The 10,789-nt window shown below is 52.9% G+C and overlaps 1 protein-coding gene across 1 annotated transcript; it reads right to left on the bottom strand.

Moving 5' to 3' along the window:
- Positions 1-4,412: 4,412 nt before the first annotated feature.
- LOC123448801 (hydroxycinnamoyltransferase 1-like) lies at positions 4,413-5,563 on the bottom strand. Its single transcript, XM_045125823.1, has one exon. It carries the CDS (start codon positions 5,437-5,439, stop codon positions 4,498-4,500), a length of 942 nt encoding a protein of 313 aa, XP_044981758.1. The 5' UTR covers positions 5,440-5,563; the 3' UTR covers positions 4,413-4,497.
- Positions 5,564-10,789: the final 5,226 nt, after the last annotated feature.

The raw sequence follows: 10,789 nt of genomic DNA, 5'->3' as shown, positions 1-10,789 counted from the left end.
TTTCCTCATCCCATTAATTTTGGCTGCCCAACCGGCAATCCCCTGAGATTGCTCGCAACTACCGTGACCTCCGTCCCAACTATTATCCGCAGAAGCGGCTACGCATCGCTGGTGCGTCGTCCCGCTCTCCTCCACCCCAACGTTGCCTGCACCGATCTCGCAACCCCCATACCGTCCCAGTTCCCCGCTAGATCTGCCCTTCCGCCCTTCCTTCCTAGTTTCTGAGTCGTTTCAGTTGGGGAACAAAGCAGTCAGCGAGCTCACAATCCCCTCCCATCCCGGTCCTCTTCACCAGGATCGGGTCCTGCGACCCCCATACCGTCCACCATGCAGGAGCGCCGTCTCTGTTGGGGAAGGAGACAATCACTGAAGGACCATTGCAGGACCAAGACCCGAGCCTCAGCCTAGGTATTGAGTCCTCTCTTCTGGATACATACTGATTTCTAACCTGTTTTATGTTGCGAATATCTTTTTTATATATCTTTATGGGTACCCTTTTCTTATGTCTGATTTTCGTTATGTCATGTGTTGTGTGGATCCAAATCAGGACGAATATGTGAATTTTGTATGAACATGCCACAAATATGCTCCTCCATATTGGCAGCAGTACCATGTTTGCGTAACATCTTCAAATATTCATGCTTCCATTTAACACTACTCACCCGTTTCATATTTCTTACCAATTTGTGCTTCTGCATTATAATACATAAGATTCTTCGGGCTATAGTTTCCTTCATTTGGTCCATAGAAACCGATTAAATTTGCACGTACTATGGCAGAAATAGGCATCATAATTTTGTCCGCAACCTTAGTTTCTTTTCATTTTAATCGTGTCATCATACCAGCTAAGATGAGACATGCTTTCCTAGTGTATTTTGATGCTTCATTCCAATTCGGCTTCCCAAACATATTTCATGTGATTCTTCAGTTAACAGCTTAATGTTCATTGCTTTCACAATCCCTGATTCTTTTTGACACAAAATTGATAATATGAGTGTTATTCACATTCAAACATACAATGCTTCCGCATTATATTATGTATGTTCCTTCCTTGTATTTAATTTGCTTCCATAGTTCCATCTAATTCTTTGTTTTTTCATTCTTCTAAAATTTTCAGCATTGTTGGAATGCATACATTACAGTGCCGCCCAAATGGATCTCCGCACCGAGCCACTCGACAGGGTCCTCGTTCATATTGTGGGTGTACCTCGCACTATTGGTGTTTTACTCTCTTATGGTGCTTCCTGTTTCCGTCCACATGACCAACTCTGGCCTGGGCTTCTCATGCAATCCTTGTTGGGAGGTTTCAAATTTGTGAATTTGTGAGCCTCCCGTATGTATTAGTGGTAGAACAATACTTGTGATATAATTTCATTCCTTTTAATACATGCTTCCAACAGAACTAAAATTTGGGTCGACCAATACCATTCGTGCTTCATTACTTGGTGTTAATATTTGCATCAGGCCATATTAGTTTACACTTCTTTTATTTCCCATAGTTATTTCAGATAGGTCGTGTCATCTTTTCGAATTGTTGCTAGCAATGCTTCAAAGTATATCAATTGTGTTTTCATGGTTTTGAGTAATTATTTCAACTACTATCAGGCCATGCTTGTCTGCGTACATACCATCTCGTGCATGCTTCCATTACAAACCCTTTTTTATTTATTTTCATGCTTCCGAACATACTAATGTATATTTAGGTATTTGCTGATCGTTTTCTATTTTCTATTTCAATATGCTTTCAGTTGAGATGGGTTATGTTGAGATAGTACTGTTTTCATGCTTCTTACGTGTTATGGAATTTCTAAATTATACTACATATGTTTCTTCAGTGTCCATAGTTTAGTTTCTTACTTCCTGCTTCTTCTATAAAATTTGTTTTCATTATTATCTCCACTGCAATATGACATGCTCCCATAAGATATGACATCTGTTTTCTTGTTCTACGTATTTTGCTTTCATATATTATACTCACACTTTTTTCATAATTGTCGCGCACTACACTATATGTCCTCAGTTCACTAGAATGAGGAAACAGGTAGAAGCAGATTATGCTGAAGCGAACGATGCATCCACTAAGAAGCGCGATGTCACTTGCGTCTGATCCCACAATGAAGACAAGCTCACGCTAAATGAAGAGAAGCAAGTCTATAGTCTATAGGAAACCTATGATATAAACTTAAAAAAAACATTGTACCATTGCCAACTTGAAGGAAGCACATTTGTAGCATACGAAGATGGTGTACGAACTAACGAAGCATGGCAACAAACTTATGTATGATCAGGAGAAAATTAGTTTTACGATGAAAGCACTTTTATAGTGGATGGAAGAAATGTTTTCTCGTGTTGCAAACATAATAAGAAAGATTCACGGGGCTCTAAATTCCCATGTGGAATTCTTATATGCAAAATTCTGTTATATTAAAGCAAACTTCTTGGACCTTTATTCTTGTTAGGGGCAGACAAACTTTGATTGCATCAGAAGCAAATTTTTTTGTCACTGATGCATTCTTTTGTTCCGTTCGAAACAAAATAAAATGTTACACCTAATGCATTTTTTAAGCATTAAAAGCAAGAAATAAATCATTCAATAAAGTTTTCAAAATAATCAAACATGAACTTTTACCGTCATACGAGACATTCTCGTCAATGGAAGCATCAGCAAGAACGAACTTTACTACTCGTACATGCATGCGTTTCGGTAGCCGTTACTACTGAAAGCCTGTAATAAGAGCAGTCTCTTACAAACAGACTAGCCTTCCCATGTATTGATCCAACGTCCATTATGCTACTAATCCAATGGTTAGTGAGTGGTCTGATTGATACAAGAAATCAGTAGTCTGATTCCTAGCGCATGCGGGGCTCATCCCTAGTGAAGTCCTTTATTTTTCCATGAATGGTAGTGTACATTCCATGTGGGTTCGTACAAGCTCAAATATATTACAGTCTCATGTATAACAAACTGTCTCTAAAAAGAAAAGGTAAGATAACTCTTGCATGTAAGTGCATCAGCTCTAGTTGTATCTCTCCACTAAGGGCATCTCCAATGCAGGCGCTTAAATAGACACTCAAATGTCTGCGGACACGTCCAGGGACGCTTAAACATACACTCTCAGATAACATAGGGGGGAAGGTGTCTGGGCGGAGAGGTGAAGGTCCGCAAAGGCCTGGGCAGTGTCTATGGGTTGCGGCAGTAACTATGTGCTTCAGGAGTGGAGATAGAGAGCAAAGGAGGAGGGCCATATTTTCAAAAACGTCAGGCTTCGGATGAGGTTTTTAGTGGGTCCGTGCTATTCATATAGAGAGAATTCAACGCTAACTAACAAAAAAATAAAGAAAATCATTAATTATACAAGATCGTCATGCTGAATATATATAGAGAAAAGTAACATTTCTTTCTCCGTGCTTAGTCGAACAACAAGTTTTCGTATATCTATCCGACGCTACTACATATATATACAATATAACATCTTTTACAATCCCTAACATCATCTACCCAAGATTCAATCACAAATCCATGGTATTCTCCGTCTTTAGCCGTCCGTTTGTGATTGTATGAATCTTGGCAAGTTTTGTCATATTTTCCATGCCACGTAGGACTGGGCTCGTGTGTGCGCGTTTATCAGTTCGCCTACACATCTGTTTCACGCACGTAGAGCTCACGGCTGCCAACCGGACGTGTGATGGAACTGACATCGCGTCCACACGCCCGCATGCCTGTCAGTTGCCATGCATGTCTTTCCAGTGTTACATGGCAACTGAGTGGAACTACCGTTGCGCGCTCACACGCCTGTCAGGTGCCATGTATTTTTTCAGTGTTACATGACAACTGGGTGGAACTGCCGTCGCGCGTCCACATGCCCGCACGGCTGTCAGTTGCCATGTATTTCTAGTGTTACATGGCAATGCAGTTGCTGAGACATGGCGACTGCAGTTGAGCAACCATGACAACTATAGTTGTTCAGACATGGCAACTGTAGTTAAATAAACAGTTGCCACGGTTCAGCAACCATGACAACTGTCACACAGGGGCATGCGGGACCGTGAGGTGACAGACTGTATGTGTGGGTCACAAGGCAGGAGGCCGGACGTGTAGGCGTTAGCTGTTTTATCATGTAAACGTGCGGGTTATTTTTTTTACACACCATACGAAACGTGTGGCAAGACTCACTTAATTAACGTTCACACGTGTGGACAATATCAGGACCCTTTAAATTATAGGATGTGGACTATAATTTGTGGCTACCAATGGAATATTTTCATTATTTGTAGCTAAACCTGGCACTGATTGGACAAAAGGTGTGTGTACCGTAACTGTTCAAAACATGTCCTAAATACGGTGTAGATATATGTTTTGCAGCCAACATTTATTTGCAGGAGTTCCGGAGTAAAAGACTTGGCATGGCAAATGGGAAGCTCAAAAATAATGTATTACAGATCCAAAATCAAATTTCTCAACTTCATTTTGGCATGGGGTAAGTAATGCCAATTATCTTACAGTTGAAAGATCAACTTTCGGAAATTCTTCATGTGGTCGACCTGTAGTGAGATTGCGATGGACAAGCTCCCATCGTTGTGTACGCTTGGGAGAATGTAGGCGAGCCCCTCAAATGCGACGCCTCCAGGACCCATGAACACCGGACGGCCCCATCCAAAATCCGCGTTGTGGACTGGCAGGTTAACCCAGCTGGTGATTCCAAGGTTAGGACAACGGTAGGTATGCGCTCCTCGGACCAATGGCGACAAATCAGGTTGCAGCTCAAGGTAGTCCAACGCTGAGCGGCAGTAGTCATCATCCATCCTATCTAGCTCCCTTTGGATTATCTTTGCTGCATCTGCCAGCCCACCGACCACCTTGCCAGCCTCCACAATTGGTGTGGCAGTGAACAATACATTGCCTAAAAAACCCTCTGGTAGTGGGGGATTAAGCCGTTTCCTCCCATCAATGGCACAATACAACTTGGTGGGCTGTTCAGATGGCAAGCCACGCGCGAGAGAGACACAACGCCATACATGTGCAGATATCAATGTGTATGTGCTGAACCGTGGCAAATCGTGGCCTTTGGGAAGCTGTGAACGCAAGCGGCCAATGTCGTTGCTGGTGAGCTTGAAGATGTCAACAGCACTGGCAGGCGATGTTCCTTTAGAAGAGAGATCCTGGGGTATGGATGACACCATGGCCGGGGATGGATGGTACTCAACATGTGGGTAGCATGGACTCGGGGGTTTTCGAGGCCGGATGAGGGTGCGGTCAATGAAGGGCATGACTGCAATTTTAGCTCTACGGCAGAGATCAGACCATGAGTTAATGAAATGCAAGCCGGACATGCCATCAGCGACATGGTGTTGTATGGCAACACCAAGGGAGACACCTCCACACTTGAAGTAGGTAACCTGGTGTATAGTAAAATGCAAGTATGAAGACACAGGCCGCATTAGTTATGGACAGGGTTAATTACGGGTTTAGCCTAAGTTATCTTACTTATCTTAGAGTCCAAGTTATATTAGAGTCCAAGTTATCTAGGGTTTAGTGGAGGCTGTCCTCCTATATAAACACATGTACCCCTTCAATATTAAGCAGACAATAAACAATATATTCTGTTGTTGTCTCCCTCAGGAGACGAGAGCCCCAAACCCTAGCCGCCTCTCTCTCTCTCTCTCTCTCTCTCTCTCTCACGCCGCAACGACGCCCAACCGCCGGCGCCGGCGTCCCCAACCTCGCAGCCCGCACTTTCACCCCTACAACCTACGTCCGAGACCTGGTAGAACCCTAGCCTCTACCAATTTGGTATCAGGTAGCTTGGGTTCGATGAGTTTGTCGGACCTTCCCACCACCACCGCCGCCGCCACCACCGCCTTCCCCGCCACCTTGCAGCAGCCGCCATCGCCGCACCACTCGCCGCTGCCAGCCACCTCAGGTCCGGCCGCCTCCGGTCCCGCGGCCCTGGCGGCCGAACCCGCCCCCGTCCTCTCCCCGGCGGATATGTCCTCGACGATCCGCGACCTCAACCTGGCGGTCTCGAACCTCCGGACTTTCCTCCAGGCTCCGTACGCAACCCCGCGACCACCGCCTCCGCAGGCGGCGCCCTTCGCGCCACCGCCCCCGGCCACTCTCGCGCCCCAGGGCCTGCCGATCACCCAGGTCCGGTGGCCGCCGTCGCCGTCCCCGCTACCGACGTGGATTGACACGCCGACCTACACGACGGCGCCACTACAGCCGACGGTGTTGCAGCCACCCGCCCCCACCTTCGGGGGGTTCGGCGGGTACACTGATCCGTAAGCCGGGAGCTCCGTGGTGCCCCAACACTCTCCTTCCGCCGCACTGGGTCGTCACGAGGGCACCTACGCGGCCTCGCCACACGTGCAGCAGCCACCCCGCTTCACCAAGCTGGAGTTCGCCACCGACGACGGCACCGTCGACCCCCTGAACTGGCTCAATCAGTGCGACCAGTTTTTCAGGGGGCAGCGGACCATGGCGTCCGACCGCACGTGGATCGCCTCCTACCACCTCCGTGGCGCCGCCCAAACTTGGTACTACGCCCTCGAGCAGGACGAGGGCGGGATGCCTCCGTGGAAGCGCTTTCGCGACCTGTGTCTCCTCCGGTTCGGCCCCCCATACGTGGGAGCCGCTTGGCCGAGCTCGGCCGCCTTCCCTTCACCACCTCGGTGCAGGACTTCGCCGACCGCTTTCAGACATTGGCCTACCATGCGCCTGACGTCACGGCTCGCCAACGCGCCGAGCTCTTCGTCGGCGGCCTTCCCGACCACATCCGCATCGACGTCGAGATGCGCGACCCCCAGGACCTGCAGACGACCATGTATTACGCACGCGTGTACGAGCAGCACGCCAACGCCCTGCAGCAGGCGTTCCCGGGCCGCGACACGCGTCCCCCGACCCGCCCCGCCCCGGCGGCCGCCACCCCGGCACGCCCCGCCCTGCCGGCCGCTACTGCGGCTGCCCCCGCGCCGACACGCACCTTCCGGCGCTTGATGTCGGCCGAGCAGCTCGAGCGGCGCCGCAAGGGACTGTGCTTCAACTGCGACGAGCCGTATGCGCCGGGTCATACGTGCGCCCGTCTGTTCTACTTGGAGACCGTCGACGACTCGGGGGTGGAGGCCCTCACCGCGGAGCTCGACGCCACCATACTCTCCAAGGCCGGCGTCACGACCTACGGGCCGGTCGACGTGACCGCCTTCGTCGTCTCCCTTCATGCCATGGCTGGCATCAAGACGACAAAGAAGATGCTGCTTCCGGTGACGATCAACGGGGAGCGTCTCACCGTGCTCGTGGACACAGGTTCGATGCACAACTTCCTGTCCGGGGACGCCATGCGCCGCCTCGAACTCCAACCGGCGGGCTCGGAGAAGTTCAGCGTCACCGTCGCCAACGGGGACCGCCATGCTTGCCAGGGGGTGGCGCGGCAGGTTTCCGTCCTCATCGGCGACGAGCCGTTATCCATCGACTGCGCCGACACCGACCTGGGCTGCTACGACTTCATCCTCGGCATCGACTTCCTGTCCACTCTCGGCCCCATCCTTTGGGACCTCGATGTGCTGTCCCTCATCTTCTGGCGCGAGGGCGGCCGTCGCGTTCAGTGGACAGGCATCGGCGGCTCTGGCGCCGTGACTCCACAGCTCCAGTTGATGGCGGCCGCACTGGACGAGGCGCATCCCCTCCTGGCCGACCTCGTGCAGCAACACAACGACATCTTCGACGAGCCACAGGGCCTCCCTCCCGCGCGGCCCTGTGACCACCGCATCCACCTGCTGCCGGACACGGCACCTGTAGCCGTGCGTCCGTACCGGTACCCTCAGCTGCAGAAAGACGAGCTCGAGCGTCAGGTGGCTGTCATGCTCGCGCAGGGCATCATCCGGATTTCGACATCGCCGTTCTCCGCCCCGGTGTTCCTTGTGCGCAAGCCCGACGACACATGGCGCTTCTGCATCGACTACCGTGCCCTCAACGCCCTGACGTCCAAGGACAAGTTCCCCATCCCCGGTGTGGATGAGCTCTTGGACGAGCTACACGGAGCGCGCTTCTTCACCAAGCACGACCTTCGCTCGGGCTACCATCAGGTGCGCATGCACCCTGACGACATCGATAAGACGGCGTTCCGCACTCACCATGGCCACTTCGAGTTCCTGGTGATGCCGTTCGGCCTCTCCAACGCGCCGGCAACCTTCCAGGCCCTGATGAACGACGTGCTTAGCCCATACTTGCGCCGCTTTGTGCTTGTTTTCTTTGATGACATTCTCATCTACAGTGCATCTTGGGCGGAGCACCTACAACACGTGGCCATCATCTTCAACGAGCTTCGAGCGCATCGTCTTCACCTCAAGTGCTCGCTCGGCACGACCTCCGTCGCGTACCTGGGGCACGTCATCTCGGCGGACGGGGTAGCGATGGACGCGGACAAGGTCGCCGCCGTCGCCGCATGGCCGATCCCGCGGTCACCGCGGGCACTCCGCGGCTTCTTGCGCCTCGCCGGCTACTACTTGAAGTACATCCGGGACTTCGGCCTCATCGTCGCGCCATGACGCGACGCCTTCTCTTGGGACGAGGAGGCGACTACGACATTCGAGGCTCTCCAGCGGGCGCTCACGACGGGACCCATCCTCCAGATGCCGGACTTTGATATGCCGTTCATGGTGGACTGCGACGCCTCTGGCATCGGCTTCGGCGCCGTCCTCCACCAGGGCGAGGGACCGCTCGCCTTCTTCAGCCGCCCCTTCGCCGCTCTCCATCACAAGCTCGCGGCCTATGAGCGCGAGCTTATTGGGCTTGTTCAGGCGGTGTGCCACTGGCGGCCTTATCTTTGGGGCCGGTCATTCTGTGTGCGCACTGACCACTACAGCCTCAAGTTCTTGCTGGACCAGCGCCTCTCCACAGTTCCGCAACACCAGTGGATCAGCAAGCTCTTTGGCTTCGACTTCACCGTTGAGTACCGCCCCGGCCGTCTCAACACGGTCGCCGACGCCTTGTCCCGCCGCGACACTGAGAATGTCGCGGATGACGTCGCCATGGCTGGCACTATCATGTGCATTCGCTCCGGGCCATCTTTCGCCTTCATCGACGACATTCGTCGGGCAACTTCGACGGCCGTGGACGCCCAGGGCCTGCGCCAGCGCCTTGAGGCCGGCGAGCTGCTCCTACATGGCCGCCGCATCTTCGTGCCCGACCATGGTGACCTGCGCCACCAGGTCCTGACCTTGGCGCACTCTACAGGGCACGAGGGCGTGCAGAAGACTCTCCATCGTCTCCGTGCTGATTTTTACATCCCCGGTGATGGCGCGATGGTCCGCGACTGGGTGCGGTCGTGCGTGACGTGCCAGTGGAACAAGACGGAGACACTACGACTCGCGGGTCTACTGCAGCCGCTGGACGTACCCTCCCAGGTGTGGGCGGATATTTCCATGGACTTCATCGAGGGCCTTCCCAAGGTGGGCGGCAAGTCCATCATCCTCACGGTAGTTGACCGCTTCTCCAAGTACGCGCACTTCATCGCCCTGGGTCATCCATATACAGCCGCCTTCGTGGCGCGGGCCTTCTTCGACGGCATCGTCCGCCTCCACGGTTTTCCGTCGTCCATCGTCAGCGATCGTGATCCCGTGTTCACGGGACATGTCTGGCAGGATCTCTTTCGACTGGCGGGCATGAAGCTCCTCATGAGCACGACGTTCCACCCTCAGACAGACGGCCAATCCGAGGTGGTCAACAAGGTGATCGCCATGTACCTGCGTTGTGTTACTGGTGATCGTCCACGAGCATGGGTGGACTGGTTGGCGTGGGCGGAGTACTGCTAGAACACCTCCTATCACTCCGCCCTGCGCACCACGCCTTTCGAGGTGGTCTACGGGCGCCAACCTCCGGCGATGCTCCCTTACGAGCCTGGGACGGCTCGGTCTGAGAAGGCGGGCGACTTACTCCGCACCCGCAACGACATTCTGGCTGAGGCACGCCAGCGTCTTCTCCGAGCACAGCAGCTGGCTCGGAAGTACTATGATGCTCATCATCGCGAGGCGGAGTTCGCGGTGGGTGATTGGTTGTGGTTGCGCCTCCTCCACAGGACCACGCAGTCTCTGGACCCGCGCTCCAAGCGCAAATTGGGACCTCGCTACGCCGGTCCCTTTCGTGTGCTGGAGCGTGTCGGCACACTCGCATACCGCTTGGAGCTGCCAGCTGGTTCTCGCCTCCACGACGTCTTCCATGTCGGCTTACTGAAGGCCTACTGCGGGGACCCTCCTGTAGCGACGCCGGCCCTTCCTCCTACTTCGGATGGCCGCCTCCTTCCAGCTTCGGCACAGGTAGCGAAGGTACTGCAGGCGCAGCAGCGTCGCGGCGTCTGGCATGTCTTGGTACAGTGGACCGGCCTGCCAGAGGAGGAAGCGACTTGGGAGAAGCTCGACGATTTCCGTCAGCAGTTTCCAGATGTTCAGCTCGAGGACGAGCTGTTTGAGAAGGCGAGGAGAGATGTTATGACCGGTACAACGTACCAACGGAGGAGGCCCAATGGGCAGGGTTAATTACGGGCTTAGCTCAAGTTATCTTACCTATCTTAGAGTCCAAGTTATATTAGAGTCCAAGTTATCTAGGGTTTAGTGGAGGTTGTCCTCCTATATAAACACATGTACCCCTTCGATATTAAGCACACAATAAACAGTATATTCTGTTGTCGTCTCCCTCAGGAGACGAGAGCCCCAAACCCTAGCCGCATCTCTCTCTCTCTCTCTCACGCCGCGACGGCGCCCAACCGCCGGCGCCGGCGTCGCCAACCTCGCAGCCCGC

The sequence above is a fragment of the Hordeum vulgare genome, chromosome 1H (assembly GCF_904849725.1).
Source record: "Hordeum vulgare subsp. vulgare chromosome 1H, MorexV3_pseudomolecules_assembly, whole genome shotgun sequence".
Taxonomy (NCBI): Eukaryota; Viridiplantae; Streptophyta; class Magnoliopsida; order Poales; family Poaceae; genus Hordeum; species Hordeum vulgare.
The sequence above is the reverse complement of the archived record's forward strand: the minus strand, read 5'-3'. Positions and strand labels throughout refer to the sequence as shown.

Bases quoted from the DNA above. Each gene is read 5' to 3' on its own strand.
- LOC123448801 (XM_045125823.1), bottom strand. From the start codon at position 5,439: ATGCGGCCTGTGTCTTCATACTTGCATTTTACTATACACCAGGTTACC.